The sequence below is a fragment of the Alosa pseudoharengus genome, unplaced genomic scaffold (assembly GCF_046254945.1).
Source record: "Alosa pseudoharengus isolate Yale_2024_CS ecotype anadromous, Long Island Sound unplaced genomic scaffold, YU_APseudo_1.1 YU_APseudo_1.1_scf_9, whole genome shotgun sequence".
NCBI classification, from domain to species: Eukaryota; Metazoa; Chordata; class Actinopteri; order Clupeiformes; family Clupeidae; genus Alosa; species Alosa pseudoharengus.
Genome location: NW_027468881.1, coordinates 2,449,926 through 2,470,531, shown reverse-complemented (window position 1 = coordinate 2,470,531; position 20,606 = coordinate 2,449,926). Strand labels below are relative to the sequence as shown.

Genomic DNA, 20,606 nt, shown 5'->3' with positions numbered 1-20,606 from the left:
TTAGCTGGACAAATGAAAGAAAACGAGAAGGATTCAGTGAAGCGTAATAATGTTTTAGAACCTTCAAAATTAGAAAACTGATGCAACTGAGATGGAGGACAACTGCACGTAGAATGAGGAGATATTTGCTGAATGTCACAAAAAGTGTTACAGAAATTGCTTGGCATCGCTTATTCACTGGCTCTACCGAAACACCTGTAGTTTGCGGAGGACGAACGAGAAAGCACTCGTTTGATAAATCAGCCAGTAGTAGACAAATAACTTTTAGAAATAATCTGTACTGCAAAAACGTATGTTGGTGGGTATTTAAACTATCTAGCGGGTGTTTTAACAGCTGCAAGAAATAGAAGCTTCATGGTCTTTGTGTTCTGGTTCGTAAATTATTTTCATAAAACTTCAAGTTGCCCTATAACTTTACTCTCCAAACTCTTCACTGCACTGTAGGCAATTAACTGACAGTATGATAGGCTATTTATTTTCTGTAGGCTACAATAAACACATTTATTTTTTCAACTTTTGCAATATTACGCACTTGGCTACTGAACGCAAATCAGCAGGAGAGAGAATGCACGTAGCCTACGCAGCGTGTAGCGCAATGTGTAGGCTATTTGGTTACCAACTAACACTGTTAGTCAATTCACTAACTAAGACTTCAGTGCCATAATATACAACGTTTTTTACACAACAAATACAGAAAGGATGGAGGCAGCAAAAGTAGAGAAGTCATTTCAGATGGGGCAAGAACAAGGTGAATTTGTATGCTTGTCAAAACGTAGTCCTACCCTGCAATAGAGGAGCTGATCATCATACCAAGCACACTCGCTGTTTAAAGTCATACACCACGGTAAACTAAAACTAAAATGTTACAAAGGTGGCAAAAATAATATAGGCCTAGAGTATTTTATTAGCCATGACATTACTAGGCGGTTACAAACTTATTCAAAATCATCCCCCCCTCTGGTTTTTACACAAATCGCACCCTGTATAGAAGCCTGCGTAATACTGCACTGACGACCGCTGCAGCAAGACCAGTTGTTTTAGATCAAGGCAAGAGCAACAACTTGTTTCAGATAGCCTACCTCAGGACATGTTGCATGGGTGTTGCCTACGTTATTAACTGATAGGCTACTAGGAAATATAGCGCCTTCATGTCGTTCGCTCGGAGGACAACATTAAAAATCCCAACCTCCGAAAACAGTGTTCATGAGATCAGCTCGGTAAACAAAAACAGGAAATGCATAAATAAGTTATTAAAACTGCCTACTATGGTTTAGCAAGCAGAAAATGTCTCGGTTGAGTGTTTCTATCTGTAGTGTTTATTTAGTGATTAGAAAATGTAATTTCGAGAAAATTACCAGTGCATGAAAATATAAACATATATGTATATTAACATAAAATGCTAAACAAACTTTTATTTGGAAACGGTTGGCAGGAGTCATAGTTGATAACAACTGACAGTTGAAATGGCTGAACAGTTAAATCGTTTAGTAGTAGAGTAGTTTAAGTAGTTAAATTATTTAATAGTGAATTATTGTAGTGAGGACATTTATTTTGAAACAGTTGTGGGCAGAGGAAATAGTTGAACAGGATCTGTAGTCTGTAGCCAGATTGCATGCTTAAAGCCTGAGACAGAGTATATAGTTTAAAAGTTAAATGTAGATGGATGTTGATAGACAGAAAGTTGAATGGATATTGATAGGCAGATTGTTTAATATACTGTATGTTGATCAGTGTTGGGCAAGTTACTGAAAATTAGTAATTAGTTACAGTTACTAGTTACTTCTTTCAAAAGTAATTCAATTACGTTACCAATTACTGTATATCAAAAGTAATTAGTTACTAGAGAAAGTAACTTTTGAGTTACTTTTAAGTCTGCTTTTAAAATGTCAATATGAACAGTACTGAACAGTCACACACACAATAAACCACATTTTTGGACCTATTTATTGTAGTTTCAACAGGCCTTCAAAACAATAGCCTTGTGCATGAGTTCTCAAACTTTTTCCGACCCCAAAACATACAATGCATGAAGGCCTCCCTGACCTTGTTTTGCGCCACCCTCACCATCTAGGTGGTTTGATAGATATGTACAGTACACTGCCTACTGCTTGCGTAGTAGTAGTAGTATGCATGGTGGTGCACTGACACTGAATTCTGCAATATAGCAATAAGTTATTATTATCATTATTATTGCAATCCTTCTGTAGGCTACATGGAATGAGTTCAATGGGATGTAATGTGAAACAATGTTAAATGGCCTATTTTCAAAGCAGTTATTGTCTGCTCACACACACATACAACCTTAAGTTATCCTCATCCTGCTTTGAACACAGTTGTATTATATAGCATTTTAAGCACCAGCAGTTTGGGAAAAGCCTGCTGCACAAGTGCTGACCTACCGAAATAAGTTCTAATGCATCTGAGAGTTTGGGATTGTCGTGCACTATGCAGAAGGTTACTCTTCAGCTGATAAGGTGTTCCAGAGAGAAGTTGCATGTTCCGTCGCAGACAAATGAATCCATAACACCATGGACATCAATTCCGATGTAAACATAGGCTACTGTGCAAATAACTCAAGTCGCTTAGTAGGCTACGTACGGTAGGCTATTTGGAGGTTTCTTTATCTGGTAAGTGAAATCTGCATTTTCCTCTCGAGTTAAACGTGTGCTTGCTTGTGTCAAGGCTATATATAGGCTACTGTAGCCTATTGGTGTTGTGGCGTGGCTATGTTGTAAGAATGAGAAATTGATATAACGAGGCTTTTGCGAAATAGGCGGAAAAGAGCGGAGATAAACAACAAATGCGCTTTTACTGTAGTGGAGCTCACCAGATGGAAACGAAAGGGAAAAGGCTTTTAAGATGCCCATTTAAATTGTAGCCTAATGCACTCTTGTGTGTTTTAGCATAAATCCGAAATAAGGAGGAATGTGAGGAGGCTATTAACTGTAAAGAATGCATCTGCAATCTAAACATGAAACACAATCGCTGGAAACACAGCTAAGGTCGGGAGACAAGCAGCAAATGTGCATCTTGTCTGCAGTCGTTCATTCAAGATCAACAGAGTAACGCAAGTAACGAACTCTTTGAAATTTCAGTAATTGTAATTGCGTTACTGGATTTACAAAAATACTTCGTTACATGCTCGTTACCACTAAAAGTAGTGGAATTACTGTAATGCGTTACTTTGTAACGCATTACTCCCAACACTGATGTTGATAGTTGAATAGTTTAATGGGTGGATGAGTGAATGGTTTGAAGAGGATGAATGGATAGAAAGTTGGATAGAATGTGCCTTATATCCTTATCCTTATATGTAGAATGGAGATACACAGAGAGTTGAGCAGAAAGCAGTTGATACAGGTGCAACCAGTTTAACTGGCTTTTTGATGGGGCCTAGTTGAGCAGCTGGAAGTTGATACAGGTGCAAATCAAGTTAATTAGTCCATTGTGATGTCATAGTGCCAATGCAAAGTCTATGGGGAAAAATAAGCTTGTTTTTTATTAATATCTCAAAAAGTATAACGTTTACAAAAGTGAAAAATACATTCCTCAAGTGTCCTTTTTAAGAATGTTACAAAGTTTGAACGAAGTTTCTACGTTAAACGGTTGAAGCTGAATTAGACGCAGAAATTTGGTGGGAAGAAGAAGACTTCAGATAACAGAACAGTGCATTTTCATACACTGTAATTACCTTGCCTATTTGCAATGAGAGTGAAATTCGCCTCTTGTGTTGTTGCAAGGGAGGCCGCTGTGTTTGGAGAATATGATAGTGACGTCAAGTCAGAATTTCTGAATATCCGATGTGGCATGATCAATGCATGGCTGAATGAGTAGAAATGAGTTAGCTCAGTTGGAAGAGGTTCATAGGTGAAGCTGAGGGTCATATCAGTTTTGCTATTGCAGGATCGAATCCAATTTAATGCTTGTTTGCAAAAATATATTTACATCTCTGAGTTTCTATAATGTAGCCTACTCACTAATGAATATCTGAAAAGCGTCTAAAACAACTTGTTTGTGAATGTCTGACAACTCCTGCTGCTGTGGTAGGCTATGAGCAAAGCACGTGCACGCGCAAGGAAACCCATCCTCCGGCTCACATTGACCTAGCCTGGAAAATCCAGACCCTGATAATCTAGAAAGATTAAGGGTCTGGCAAAGAACAATGTAATGGCCCAACTCGAGGGGCGGCAACAAGCATGCATTTTAAAATCTCACTGCACGCAATTGAATAATACTAGACCATGTTTACTCTGAATTATTTCGGACTTCGACCCAATCGGATAACACTACGACCAATGTGTACTGTCTTCCAACGTTGCAGCGCTGTCTTCATCAGTTTAGCTGGTTTCCCGGAATGTTGGGGTAAAAGTAACGTGCATCATTGCTCTTTGCCAGAGTGTCTCGCAGAGGGAATTCCATTGTGCTCTCTGGATTTCCAGGGTAACATTGACCCTCATTCATCCAAAACACAATCGAAAATGTGTTCAAACAAGGTTTGATGGCAACCATTTCACTTTAATAATAAACCAGATTTTTGTACAAGATACCGCAAGAATAACAGAAATTCGTTTCAGCAGTGGAGAAACAATATTTTTGAGTGCACACTTACCGTAGCCTATTGTAGACATCAAATATTGCATGGCCACCAGATGGCGCCATCACTTCGTAACGTCCCAGATAGCAAAATCAGATTGGCAGATAGCGGACGGTGGTATGCCACCTGTGGTCCGCCGTTGGACCAGCATCTCTTTAAATTTAACTTGTCATGAATTTTTAAGAAAATACATTAAATGTTATTAACTCATTGAATGCCAAGCTGTTTTCGGGAGCTTTGTCCTAGAGTGCCAGCAATCTAGACCATTGTTGATGATTTTTGTACAGCCACAGCATATTCTGTGTTATAGCTATGAACACGTAGAATAGCTCGATTAACAGGTGAGACTTTAAGCTCTCGGTGGGTGCAAACCACTTCTACACGCCTCTGTTCCTGAGAAATCCCAAGCTAAACAGTGGCTAGTTTTCATCAAAATCACAGTTTTTTTTCTAGAAATGGAGATATAACGTCTTTCATGAAATATGAAGTGTTGCCTGTTACTTACTTCTGTAAACATTCCGGGAAGTGATCAGCGAGACCTGGCGAGACTGCCACCTAGTGATAGACCCACGAAAATGGCCTGGTTTTGACCTGACGTGCATGCGTCACTGATTCGACCCAAATTATAACCAAGTTATGATAAAATGTCCAGATTGTGCGTTTTCATGAGTTTCACGATCGTCATATATTTCATTTCCATTAATCACAGAGTTCCCAAAATCACATATAAGGTGTATTAGAGTGTCTAGTTTCGTAATTTAAAAAAAAAAAGCTAAAAACGTAATATTACGTTTTTGCCACTCAACGCATGGGAAGGAAAAACGTAATATTACGTTTTTGGCACTCAATGAGTTAAAAGGATGTATGGAGTATAACTGAACAAATGAAAAAGATTTTAGACCAATAGTGGCAATATTGGGCCATTTGTCTGCAACCCGCGAGTGGCCGCCAGAGAACCGATTATCAAAATGCCAGCGGACCGCCAACTATGCCCCCAGTGGTCCACCAGCCTCTTGCTATCTGGGGTGATGTACTCAGATTTACCTTAAATTACCCCTTTACCTTAATTTGTAAAATTAATTTTACCTTAAAATTCCCTTTATTTGTTGTGATTAAGGGATAGTTAAGGACACTTTAAGTATATCTTAATTTTATTTAATGTGTTAATTCAGGGATTCCTTGATTAAGGGGAAATCGAAAAAGTAAGGGGTAATTTCAGTAGGTTTTTCTCCCTATTCGACCCTAATCTATGCACATTTCTACTTAAAAACTACTTAATTGGCCCCAGCTGTGGCGCAACTGGCTGGGGCACCTGCACTGTACGTCGGCGACCCGGGTTCGATTCCCGCCCCGTGGTCCTTTCCGGATCTCACCCCTGCTCTCTCTCCCAATCGCTTCCTGTCACTCTCCACTGTCACTATCATTAAAGGCATAAAAAGGCCAAAAAAATATACTTAAAAAAAAAACTACTTAATTATAGAAGAGTTTTAAGGTAAAAAGGCATAAGGGGTGAAATTAAGTGGTTTTGTTTCGTAGTGCATTGCACTGCACTTTGGGAATAAATATACATTAATGTTTAATGTACATTAATAAATTACCTTAATGTTTGTAGTGGCGCAAGGAGGAACTCTTGTAATTAAGTAAGTAGTAAAGTTTATTTATAGAGTGCATTTTATGTGCACACTGCACAGAGCACAACCCAAAGTGCTCCACACAGACATCATAAACAGACAAATGAACAAATAATTGACAATAAACAGAAACTGGACGGAGCGGTGTACTTGCCAGTGTACCGGTAAACTTGCCCCCGCACCCAAAGGAATCATCTTAGGTCATCAATAGGGAACACCCTTTGGAAAAGCGTAAAACATGCAAGAAGTAAACTACTTCCTGTATATTGTACCTACCCCTTCCATCAGATTCTGCTGTTCACAGGGTTGTACATTTGTTTTAGATTGTAATTTTGTTTGACATGTAATTTTGTGATTGTACATTGTAAATTTGCACCCATAAAGACATTTTTTTTTTTTACTTTGTAAATTTGCACAGGCAAATGTACATTTGTTTTGGACTTCTAAGCCACCGTACTCAAACAATCTCTCAAAACAATCTCTCAATCAGACAAGCAGTTCTCAGTTCGCGTTTCAACATAGTCCAGAGTTCCCCAGCAATCTCCCAGTCCAACAGTAATGCTAGCATGGCAGCTAGGTATGGCGCAGGAATCATGCCTAAAACCTTCCGACCACCCATTTGACCGATCGACCAAACAAACGCCATACTTTTAGTCAGGGGGCCTATGTGGTTTCTGTGGGATTGAAATGTTAATTTTTGGAGAGTGGTTGGACTGTCTTTAGAGGTCATTGAACATGGAGAAAAATGATGTCTCCATTTTTTTTAACCTGTTTTAACCCTATTTTTGTGAAATTGTATATTTCACTATAATTAATACCATAAATATTGCCTAAATCACTGGCTATGTTGAATAAAGTTCACAAAACAGTTATTTTATTATTTTCAACAGTATGATTGTATGTCAGTATTATGATTGTATGTCAAACAATTAGAGATAAGATCAATAACCAATCAGTTTCACCAAATACACATACTCCATTGCTGAAAGATAGCAAAATCACTGAATCACAGATGAGACCTCAAACAACATTTAATTAATTTACATATACACAACATATTAGATCTCACCTCCACAATGTCCTCATCAAAATCTACAACTAGTCTACTAAACCCTATTTGTACTCACCTTCTTAAGACTGGTCTCCCCTTCCTGGATAATGTTTTGCTCTAGATTATAAATAATTCTGTCAGGACATGTGTGGGATAATTTTTACTTTTCTCATTGAATGTTCCAACTAGGATGGGGGGTTGTAAACATTTCACTGTGGGTAACCCTCAGGATGGGGGTTTGTAAACATTTCTTATCTCTGTTAAAATACCAGATGGCTAAGTGATTAATGGAGGGTGACAACTTGTGAGTTTCCATGGGTGTGGGGTAAGGTATAAGAATTGGCTTCACCCACAGATGTGTGGGCTTGTTACTTTGACATTTCATGTGTGTAACATGCTCCCGGCGTCGTGAATAAAGCTGCAGTCTCACACCAGTTGTCTTGGATTAATTTTGACCACACATGTACCACAGTCGTTTAAGACATCTGTTATTAAGCTCTCCCTCAAAAAACCTAGCCTTGTATCTATACTGGTCCTCCTGGACCTCAGCGCTGCCTTTGACAGCATAGACCATGACATACTACTTAGGCTTGAAAATTTGATAGGCATCAAAGACTCAGCACTCGCTTGGTTTAGATCATACCTTCCTAACGGTCAACAATTTGTACAGGTCCATAATAAACCATCTACCCAGATTATGGTAAAATATGGAGTGCCTCAAGGCTCAGTACTGGGGCCCCTGTTGTTTAGCAGATGATACATAACTATAACTCTCCATAAAACCTGATGAATTAACCCCGTTAGCCAAACTTGACACATGTATAAGAGCTATAAATACATGGATGACGAATAATTTCCTGCTTGTGAACTCCGATAAAACAGAAGTCATGGTTTTAGGTTCAAAAAGATGAGGGATATCCTATCCACATCACAGGCTACATATAGTGATCTTACACTGACCTCATCCACAAGTGTTAAAAACCTGGGAGTTATAATTGACCAGGACCTAGCACTAAGTAATCACATAAAACAGATCACCAAAACTTAATTTTACCATTTAAGGAACATTTCAAAGATAAGGAAGTCCTTCTCCTTACCAGATGCCAAGAAATTAATGTTTTGTCATCTCAAGGATAGACTATTGCAATGCTATTGCAATGCTATTATGCTGGTTGTAATAATACCTGTCTAAAGAGCTAACCGTTTATTCAAAATGCAGCTGCTCACACACACAAAAAATATGAACATATTTTCCCCATCCTAGCATCTTTACACTGGCTACCTGTTAAAAGTCATTGACTTCAAAATATTACTTATAGTTCTTGGTTGTTTGCCTGCATTGAAAGAGGACACCTCATGAAGAAGCTCTTTTGTCTGCTTCTGACAGAAGAAGCACTTATCTATGCTGGCAGCAGCTGCTGCTGAACAAGTGTACAAAGTCCCTCTAGATGGACTTGATGCAGTTGCAGGTGTTGCTGCAGGTTCAGAAGATGGTCTACCACGTCTTTTCTGAAGACACTGAGTCTTGCCTGCTTCACATGATTTCTAGTAGCGAATCTTAGCATGCTGCAGATGCTCACTGTTACAGGTGGATTTGTAGCAGTTCCTGTGCCAAACTGCTTTGTTCTCTTGTAAGATAACTGCACTGTAACAATGTAATCGTTGGCTGATCTGTGATCCCCATCTCTATACTCTCTCATGGACAAAAACAAGAAATTTGGCGTATGTCTCTAGTGATGGTTCATTCACCAGTACACACATATCTGCCACTGGATACATAGCCCAAAATCTGTTTCTTTTAGAATATGTGTGCCATCACCTGACTAACAGAAAGACACACCTCAGAATATAACCTAACTAGACTGTGCCACCATGGACTATGAAAATGTGCTTGCTCAAATGTAGAAGGATAGAAGGTCACTAATATCACCAACAATGAAGAACAGAGCACTATGTGCTTCAGGTTATTCTATATTCTAAATTCTATCACTGCCAGCTATCATCAGCCAACTGTCAATGGTAGTCAGGGATGGATTACTGCATGGGCCTACCGGGCCCAAGCCCAGGGGAGACAAGGAGTCAGGGGGCCCAAGCCATTGCATGGAATCATTGCCTCAATATCAACACATCATATCAACATATAGGCTATGAATCTGATTGAATTAAAGTATTGGCCATCCCCAAAATGCACCAGAATATAGGAAATCACATCAAATACATTTTTTAAAATTTCCCCCGCAACAATTAGTGGGTGGCCCTTAATACATCTGGGCCCAGGGGCCTGAAAGTTCATAATACATCCATGCTGGTAGTGTCTCACTTTCTCTTTCTCTCTCTTACACACACACACACACCTGTCTGTTTGTCTATCTGATCCTTTACCCTTTCTTTTCATCACACTTACATAAGCTACGGAAGGCCTTACAGACTTCAGCTGGTACTATGTAAAAGTCTATTAAGTCTATTAAACTTGATTTAACAGAGATCTCTGCACTTTGTGCTCTGAATGGGTGTAGACAAGAACTGACAGAGCAGGCTAGGCCTACACTCAAGAACACTAATAGGCATGAATTGATTGTATTGATATTGAAGTATTATTTTTTTAGCGGACAATTTCGAGAATTTTAGGCACAATTTCTTGTTAAAGAGATCATCAGCCTAAAAATGTTTTATAATGTTGTATTGTTTATGTGGCCCACTTTTGCACACCTTGTAGGCACCAAACCCTATGCTATAATACCAGCAATGTGAGGTTTATGGACAAAACACCATATTTGACCTTTTCTGAATTTGACCTTTGATTTGGGTCCTTCAAAACCTTCAAAAAAAATGGAGACATTTTACTTACTCTTAAGAACACCTAGAACAAAGATATAATAGTCTCCAAAAATGAACATGCGAATCCCACAGGCCCCCAAATTAGACACATAGGCCCCCCTACTATTTGTGCCCCGCGCTCCCCCACTGCTTGTGAAAGAAGGGGATGGGGGAGGGGGGCTTAACGTGAAAAAGCTTAATGTCACAAAATGGCAACGAGTCGTTTTAGGCTACAGGCCTTCATAATGGTAGGCTACAGGAAGTGGGGGGAGGGTATGGGATGACCAGAGCGGTCATCTATCGTCTTTCCAGGCACACAGCTCGTTATATAGCCTATCGACTGCCTTAACAGATAGGCTTTGCTCTTGGGTTTGGCCTTACAGCGAACTCAATACTCTTGTTGCTTGCAGTTTGTTAAATAAAGCGATGCAGATTACATTATTTATTTCTGATTAATTGCGTCTTTTGATGTATTTTGCAACATTTGCTTGTTAGGCTGGGCTACTGTCAATGTCCTGTAGGCTACAGGTCAATGTTCAACAATTGCTGGTGTAGGCCTAGGCTATTAATCAATTAGGGACTGTTCGTTATTTATTTAATTAAGGGGCTACCGGAGGAGTTTTGGGAGCGTTAGTCAAAAAAGACGTGACCCTCCCTCACCAGCAAGAATTTTTTCTATGACCCTCCAAAGTGATTGAGAAAAAACGCATGACCCTCCCCAGTCCCAACAATTTATTGATGCCTTAGGCTACTGGGTCAATTTGGGAGCTTGCATGCTACGACTCCTTCCTTGAAATGCCTTGAAAAGGCTGTCGTTTGCACAATTTCACAAATAATCACCGGGACCGAAACAAACCTGTCAACTTTACCCGGGTTTATCGCGTATTTTAACTTTTTCCTCGCTGTCTTAGGAGGAGCTGCAGGGCCGTCGCAAGGGGATGCGAGGCCCTGTGCGAACTTGACAGATGCAAGGCCCTTTTCACTTATGTGCATGAAATCATGCGATAGTTTACTTTACACATAGCCAAGGCTACCGTCGGTGTATTTTAATAGTAGCCTAGTCTAATAAGCTACACCAGCTTGCCTTTAAGAGGGGAAATTCAATTGTATAGCCTATAACATTAGCTGAGTCACATATTTGGCCATATGGTGTTTATCATAGGCTACATCACGAAACCAAATAGTGTAACAAAGGCGAACACTTTAACAGGGGGAATTAATTGGGCATGAATCATTGTGCTGAACGGTATTTGTCAATGAGCAGAAACACACACGACATTCAAACTATTGATAAGATGTAGGCTACTGGTCTGTATCTAAAGGCTAACATGGACAAATAAATGACACTGACTCGCCATATCCTGACTCAGGAAAAAAAACATTTTCTTGCTTTGCCGCAAACTCAGCAATGAAATCATAGGCCAGTTTGCAGGTAGCCTAACGTCTTTTTCATAGAAGGGAGAGCCCAGTCTCTCCTGTGACATGGAGGTGCGCAAATAGTTTTTAATAGCCTGTTCAACTTCGAAAAGCTTCGTTCACCCGATGCCAGTCACTGATCGCAATTTCAAAGTTCGGAAAGCTTCATCTTTTTAAGTTTTAAGTGCAGTGGCCCCTATCTGCCCCCTTTGGAATTATATCTCGGGCCTATTATAAGGTCCAGTGCGTTATGTCCTGGGATTTGGATGTGCTCAAAAAGAAAAGAAAAAACACTTTTTTATAGATGGTTATGAGGAGCAATGTGAGAGAGAAATTTGATGATCATTGATCGTTGTTTTGGGACGTTAAGCCTTTTCCATAGGCGTCAGTGAAGGAGATTGAAGAATGACCATTTTTTTATACGAAAATATTTCTTAACTACAAAAACTCAGTGTCATTCAGACTCAACCCTCTTGTTGTTTTATTATCTTTTTCGTTGTCGTTGGCAAGCAGGCATGTTGCGGTTGCAATTTAAGTGAAATTTCTACAGTAGGCCTACAACATGCTGTTAGGCTGGGCTACTGTCAATGTAGGCCTACTTGTACAGGTAAATGTTCAACAATTGCTGGTGTATAACCTACAGGTGTATTTACCTTGTACAGGTAAATGTTCAACAATTGCTGTGTATAACCTACAGGTTATATAATCAATTAGCTAAATCATTTGTCCAGCTGTTTAAACATTTTTTCGTGCTACATTCAAACGCAAAAGGTGCTTTGATATATTTTTCGTTTGAACGTCGGCAAGCAGGCATGCTTTGGTTGCAATGAATGAGGATAATTGCTTTTTTTTTGCATTATTTTGAATATGACTCGCTCCAGTCTCAACAGCACGTACTTTTTCCACACGCTAAGTTCTAACATATCTCACGTTAACAATGGAGAAAACATAACATAGGCTATTATGTGCGAATGGGTTTGCACAAACTTAGCTGTTGGTGAACGGAGATGCAGATCACTAATTCATTTCTTTGCGCCACAGCCCATGTTCTGTGTTCACTCCAATGAGACACGTGAAATACATGCAGTGTTTCCTCTAGGATTTTTTTAAGCAGTGGGGGCAGGCCCGTCCAAACCCCCCCCCCCCCCCCCCCCCCCCGTCCCAGCACCACGGAACTGACAACTGACACTTCGCTGCAACACAAACAATTATATTTATTAACCTCTATTCACACACTCTATTCAATGAGGCATTATTTTCAGTTGTGATTGAACTGTATTTTTGGAGAATCTACAACAGATCTGCAAAATGAATTTTACAAGAAATTCTTCGTGGGGAAACCAAAATTCAAAGAAGCCTTGCTGTGCACATTTAATTTTTCTTTTGGAAAAATAACTCCAAGGCTCGGTTATAGGGAATTTCAGAAAGAGGTGGTCCATTGATGCTGAGTAGCATACATGCTGTTAGATCAGGGGTGGGCAAACTTTTTGGCTCAAGGGCCACATTGGGTTTTGAAAATTGCCGCACAACAAACAACACATACATAAAAAACTATTGTTTTTATAGCCTATAATTTAGTATGAAAAGTATTTCTTTTAAAATATGAATTGCTTAAAAATACTGCTAATTTTATGCAGTTTAACAAATGTATAAATTGTGCACTGTCGCTTTAAGACAGTCGCTTTAATTCACGTTTATTTCTCAATGATCTTCTGTCTGCACCGCTGTGGCTAGTGTTGTACCTAAGGCTAGGGCCTCCCACAGTTTTTAAATGGTCAGTAGTGGGAACTACTGTTGCCTTCATGATTTCCTTTTAAAAGTTTCTTATAAGAAGGAGATATCAGTTATCAACAATGACAAGCCAGCTGGAACCTGCGGCTCTCTCTCCCTCTCGTGAGTGCAGACGCGTTCCCAATTAAATGGATCGCATAATGTTCACGTTAGATCTGCTGCAAAGGAGATAACTAAGAGTTAACTTAGTTTAACATGATGTTATCTCTATTTAACATGATGTTTTGACATTGACATTGCAAACGTTCTCTAAGGAAAATGAAAAGCAGTTTGCAGTAAGGCTAACCAACGTCGTCTCTATCGCAGGAAAAAAATAGCGAGCAGCCTGATAACCAAATGAAATGCTCGGCGGGCCGGATGAAAATGCTCGGCGGGCCGCAGTTTGCCGATCCCTGGCCTAGGCTAAGCATTCTGTAGCCTAATTCGTTAGAAATTTAAAAAAATGGTTGCACTTCTTTTTGCTAATTTATTTTCACATTTAGCAACAAGGGTAATAAACGTTTAGGTCGTGCGGCCTTTGTGCGTCTGTGTAGCCCAAATCATTAAAAAATAAACTTTTCCGTGTCATACAACACAACTATTTACTTTAACATCATTACATCTATTACTACATCTATAGACTATTTCCCATTTGTATTATATTAGTGACTCACTTATCGTTTTAATGTTTCCAGATGTTTGATATCAGGACGTGAGCTGTCAGAACTGACAAGTTGAACGTTGTCTTATTAAAACAGACCCACCGCGGTGACGTTTTTGGTGGAGGTGTTGTTTAATAGTGACTCGGAAGAAAGCTTTTGGACGTTTGGACAATAAGCACATCAACACACTATGTGGAGTTAAACTGGACAGCCCCAAACCTCTGAATAGTTCTGCTTGTTGTTAAATTGCAACGTTAGCGGCCGCCAACGGGGGTGCATAATGTCGGCAGGATCATTTAAAAGGCAACTGCGACTATTGTGCGTCTGCCCCATTTCTGATACCGTGGGGGAAGAAAATTAAACCGTGGCGGGCCGCCACTACCAAATCAACATAGAGGAAACACTGTACATGTTTTTAAAGCCGTTTCATTTCCAGGCTATTTGCTACGATATTTACCTTCTGTTTTCATGGACAGTTACAGGAATCCACGTCACTCGTTTATCGTTGCTTCAATCCTACCCACGTTATCTCCAGAGTTTGTATGATAAGTTTGTCAGTCAGTTTCAGCCTCTCCTCTAGCTCCTCTACACCCGTTGGGATTTATTACGTTTTGTTACATGTTGTTACACTTTAGAATTGGAGAAGACAAAGGGGGCCTCTGCATGGATGTAGCCTAATTGTAGAGCAGTAGGCTACGATGTGCTCAATTATTTAGGCTAGCTCCAGAGTAGGCTAATGACGCCGCGAATACAGACACGCCATTTTATTATTGATTATCATTATTATTATTAGGAGGCCCCTCATTGGTCGAGGCCCCTGGGCTGAAGCCCAGGTAAGCCCCTGCATTAAGGCGCCAGTGCCTACATGAACTTCCACATATCCAACATGTGCCCAGAATTGGTGCAGCATGTACATATTATGTTGGAACATGATGAATACATGTAGGCTTGTGTTGGAACATGAATAGCCTACATGTAGGAACACTGTACAATGTTGAAACTTCATTAAATAAACATTCATTAGCCCATTTGTGTCGTTATTAGTGATAAGCTAATGCTATTGTTGCTTACAACTATTATGCTAATACTAATGAAGCCTAGGCTATAGGCTCAAAATTGCAAACAGTGGATTAGCTAGGGCCATGACCGAAACGCTTCCCAAATAGCATTTTTTTAAACCAGTAATATTGTTCAAAACAGCATCAAACCTCGTCAGTAGCTTGCTCAGGGTTCCTACCAGTGTTGCGCGGGTTTGGTCACAAGCGGCCCGCGGTCGCCCGATATTTTAATCAACCCGACCGCAACACGGACCGCGAATATTAATTAGGACAAAATTATACCCGACCCGCGAATTCAACCCGCTTATTTACAAAATGTGTGCTTTTGGTTATAGGCTGCATGCAGTGTGACAGTAGGCCATTTCTGTAAAAACAAACTAATTTATTTACGAAACTTGATGCAGTAGAACTACACGCAGTAAGCATGCAGGACATAATGTTTGCGCAGGAGAAAGAATGAGAATAAGAGCGCAAGCACGCACGCAACACACAAAGGATAAGAACACTAGGATAAGATTTGAAGGCCATGGACATACATCTTTCTTTCGAAAACAGAAATGGTGAGGCGAGGTAGGCAAGAGAGATACATTGCTGGTCAAAACGTTAGCGTAAGAACTGGTTTATAATGCTGAATGAAACACAAAGCTTTACTAAAGCACATCCACTGTTTAAAGTCACAAACACAACGAACTAAGGTAACTTTTATGCATGCGCGAACCTATACATACCGGTAGATATGGCTGTGTAGTCTGTGCCATAACATTTATTCCTGCAGGCTGCCCGTTTTGGCTGTCATACTTTTAAATGGCTTCGCAAGAAGTAGGCCTAGACCATAACCATAGCCTATATCGCTTTTCCTGAAGGGGTGTCTTTATTATTTTAACTCGCGTCTTGTTTCTTTACTGTTGACTTTACTGTATTGATGCTTTACTGTATTGATGCTAGCTTTCTCGTGATATTTTAAGTAGGCCTATTTGTAGAAAATATATATTTAATTAATTTTAACTGACCCGCCCGCAAATGACCCGAATATCATTAAAATATTTTGTTTATGACTCATAACCGCGGGTGACCGCGGTCATCCGCGGGCGACCGCTTAATTTCGGGCAGACCGCGCAACACTGGTTCCTACACATGAAACAAAGTTGTCTGGCAATGCAGACTGATCGGGGGACCTGTTTATCCAGCTGTGGATCGCCAGTCGAACTGGCAAATGTTAGGCTTATTATAAATTCAATTTTTTTTTCAATTTGGCTATACAGTATTCTATACTGTAGTACAATTGAAGTCCCTAAAAGTTCCTATGATTCACAACAACTTGCAACACTACATCGACACTACAGTAGTTCACTGCAATTTGTAACCCTATGTTGGTCATGTTAGGCGGTTGTTTGCAACATAATGTGAAACTAATATCTAAGTTAGTAGAAAATTATGTTTAAAGACTAAAAGGCAGACAAAATGCAACAAAATCATAACCTCCGGAGAGGTAGGCTACACATTTGTCATTGCATGACAAAGCTGTGAAATGCTGGTAGGTTGGTCAGTATAGGCATTCAACATGACGTGTGATGGATCCACCAGTTGGTAGGAAGGGAAGTTTTTGGCATCATTCCTGCGTTATAGCTAGGCAGGAACTCAATGGATGGAGCAGCGCGGCAGATCTCTCACAGAGTAACGGTACATGTCCATTACATTCACGTTAGTCACATTAGATACAAGAGACAGAGACAAAGCGGCAGGCTACCAGTCATTTTCAATGGGAGTGGCCGTTTGCCAGCAACAAGGGCCAAAATAACACAGCCTAGTTTACAACCCACTCAGCGGCAAGTTTGTGGAGTTGTTGCTGTCTTTTGTAGATGTGACTGTATGGTTACTGCAGCACAGTTGCTTGCAGACACCTAGCCCTCTCCTCATCGCTGCTTGTGGGCGTGTAGTAGGCTAAAGTCTTTGGTGTGAAACATTTTATTTAACCAAAATACACAATGCCAGCAACAGCACCACTTTGCGTCAATAGTTAAGTAAAAGTGTGTGTCAAATGGTGCAGAATATCTTACCTTGTGTTTTATTGATGCCTGCAAACATAATCAAATGACATGATACCTGTGTGATCCTTATTCTCTGAATAGGTTGTTTAAAAATGTCCAGCAGAACAATATGTCAGCCTCCATATAACAAAATGTGCTATTGAGCCCTTTGACTAAATAAGAACATTGCATATCTGCTATAATAAGCAAAGAGTTACATATACAACATTTTTAAGTAGCGTCATGACACTTCTAAACTTACTCAAATTATTATTTTATGTGTATGAATTACCAGCCAGTTGACCTCAATATGTTTTTCCTTATCTCAGATTGGGACTGTGTCATAATTTTTCAACATCGAAAGCCAGAGATGGCCTAGGCCGAAGACTACAATGGGCCAATGAAAAATATGAGCATTTACTACAACAACGTTTCCCACGGTTTTATATTCTGTACAGTACATTTCTGAATGGTAAGTTGTGTACCATCATCAATTTTTCTGTTGCCAATAAACACTTAAAAGTCTGAATGTTGGTTTGAGTGGAATAAATTAAGCTACAACTAGTGAGGTAGCGTAGAAACTTTTAGGTGACATGCTGTATGTACAAAAGGACCAAATATTTTTGCTATCTCAAAAATATTCTTAAAGCAACACCAAAGCACTTTTCCTCTGTTGTACACACGCTATTTGTTTATCCAGCATCGGCTTTGGAAATAACAATGTCCACAGACAAGGTAGAGTATGTTGCACGATTTTATGAAACTACTGTATGATGTATCAGAAGCAAGTCAAATGTGTAGTTTCTTATGTCTCATTCCCATCGAACTACAGATCCGCTACCCGATCTGGCAAACTTGCATATATAGCCTTGCGGATATAGCCGATAGAGGGTCGCAAATGCATAAGTGCCGTTCACCCTGTTACAAGTTGATGAACCACTGAAACATTTTTGGGGGGGGGGGGGGGGGAAGAGTTTTACAAAAAACTCTTTGGTGTTGCTTTAAATATTTTAAGGTTAAAGAGAAGTTCTGGAGTTAAAACAACCTGGGGTCTGTTTGTGGTTGATAATGGGTTCAACAGGAACATATTGGAACAGAAGTAAGGCAGTGTGTTGCCTTCAGAAACCCTCCTTGTTATAGCCTCTGTACACTTTCAAAGTTTGCAATACTTTGGTTTATCTGTAATACCACTACCAAGTGTAAGATTATTTTGGAATGTTGTCAGTGGCCCGCTGCAACATGCTATAAACAAGGAAGTTTATTGTCACATGCATATAGTAACTGGAAGTAAGAAATGCAGTGAAATTATGTCTGGTGTCAGCCTATTTGTGCATTTATGGGGGGGGGGGGGGGCAGTAGAAGAGGGGTTTAGTAGATTAAGTGGCAAGGGATGCATAAGAAAGATGGGGGAGGATTGGGATTGGGGGGGGCACCAACAAGGAGCACCCAAGAGCAACAGGGGCAAGGAAAAACTCCCTTACCAAGGAAGAAACCTTGGGCAGATCCACGGCTCAAGGGGCTAACCCAACTGCCAGGGGTCTTGGTGTGTGTGTTGGGGGCTGACAGGGGAGATGGGATAGTGTGCTGTGTATGTGGGGAGAGGGCAGTGTGCAGTGTGTGTTGGAGAAGCTTCCTCATGAGACAATGTGCTGTGTAATGGGGGGGGGGGGGGGGGGGGCAGTGTGTTGTAAGTATGTTGGGGATGTGTGTTGGAGAAGCTTCCTGATGAAATAATGTGCTGTGTGTGTGGGCGGGAGGGGAGTGGAGCAGTGACGGTGTGTGTATGTGGGTAGGTGGGGGCAGTGTGCTGTAAGTATGTAGGATGTGTGTTGGAGAAGGTCCTGTAGACAATGTGCTGTGTATGTAGGGAGGGGGGGGGGGCAGTGTGCAGCAAGTATGTAGAGGAGGCTTACTGTAGCAAGCAGTGTGCTGTATGTTTTTTTTGTGTGTGTTGGGGATGGGGGTGGGGGGGGGGCAGAAAGTCTAGGCAGTCAAGGACATGGGTAGATGGAGGAGAAATCAAAAATAATAAATAAAAAGTTCTATGGAGATGTGCAAAAGTTGGAGAAAGTCAGAGATATGTGTGTGTGTGTGTGTGTGTGTGTGTGTGTGTGTGTGTGTGTGTGTGTGTGTTTTGATGTGTGATGAAATAAGAAAATAATAAAAGGTCTGTAGCATAGGGAGAGGGATGTAAAAGTGCTAAAAGTCTTGTAGGTGTGGGGGGGGGGGGCGGGTGGAGTGAATGAGTGCAAAGTCAGTATAGTGTGAGTTCAGAGTTGGGATGGCCTGGGGATAAAAACTTCTCCTGAGTCTCTCAGTTCTGGCTTTGTGACTACAAAGGTGTCTTCTTGATTTCAGCGGTAGGAATAATCCATTGTTAGGATGAGAAGAGTCCTTCAGAATCTTTTGGGCTCTTAGGAGTACTCTTCTGGAATAGATCTCTTGTAGAGCAGGGAGTTGAGTTCTTATAGTACGTTCAGCTGAGCGCACTACTCTCTGCAGAGTACTACAATCTCTAACTGTGGAGTTCCCATACCAGGTGATGATGCTACCAGTTAGAACACTCTCAACCGCTGAAGTGTAGAAGGCCTTCATGATGGATGTAGAAACTTTGAATTTCCTTAGCTGACGAAGGAAGTAGAGTCGTTGTCTGGACTTCTTCAGAACATATTGAGTGTTAACAGTCCATGTTAAGTCTTCAGTAATGTGGACACCAAGGTATTTAAAACTTGTGACTCTCTCTACAGGTTGTCCGCTGATTAGAGATACGCGGTTCGCGGTTAAACCGCGGATCGGGCGGATGACGTGAAGAAATATAATATTTTAATTAAATTCGGGCGGGTGGCGGTTGAACCAATCAAATGAAAAAAATATAGCCTATACACTGTTAAATTGTGTTACCTACATCCGAAAAAAACGAGCACATTTGAAATAGTCAAATTTTCATCAGGCAGTTTGGCCTAGTTGCTTCCATGCATGCTGCTTTGTTTATCTATCAGAGACGGTGTTGCGGAATTGGTGTATTCCGATGTTTCACTGAGCAACCCCTCACGCACGCACACACACACACACACACACACACACACACACACACACTAAAGGTAACAAAGTTTAAATTAAGTAGCCTGTCGTAGACTACGGGCTTGTTTTCCTCTCCAGTGTGCAATAAGAAAGTAGAATATAGGCTACAGTGCAAGTTGACCGATGATTCATCTCCCATGTCGCGTCTCGTTGCAGAGCATTGGTAGGCCACTAAGCAAATCTGCAACCTATGAGCGCAGCTGCCAGTATTGGAAGAGGCCTAAACATCTCGTAGATGAGACTGACTGGGTTATTTTGTTTCGATATTATATATAAAACACATAGTCATTGTAGCCTACCATTCAGGGAATAGGCATTTAAAAGGGAGACAGATTATGGAGTGATATGACTCAGAACTGACATCGGGCAATGGCAGTGCGAGATGTTCAGAACGTAAGAGCTAAAACTTCTACAAGCTCAGTAACAGCCACAGCGGAAAAAAGAAGGTAAGAAAAATAGTCGGAAAACTTAGATGTGTAAGGCAAGCAAGGAAGTTTGG

General features: G+C 40.5%; 1 protein-coding gene across 2 annotated transcripts in view; it reads left to right on the top strand.

The window, feature by feature from the left end:
- The window catches only part of letmd1 (LETM1 domain containing 1), a 78,207-nt gene that overhangs the window by 1,180 nt on the left and 56,421 nt on the right, over positions 1–20,606 (top strand). For both annotated transcript variants that reach the window (XM_076276369.1, XM_076276370.1), the window contains exon 2: positions 17,356–17,498. In XM_076276369.1, coding sequence (XP_076132484.1) covers positions 17,356–17,498 — 143 coding nt within the window. The remainder of the gene's footprint in view (positions 1–17,355; positions 17,499–20,606) is intronic.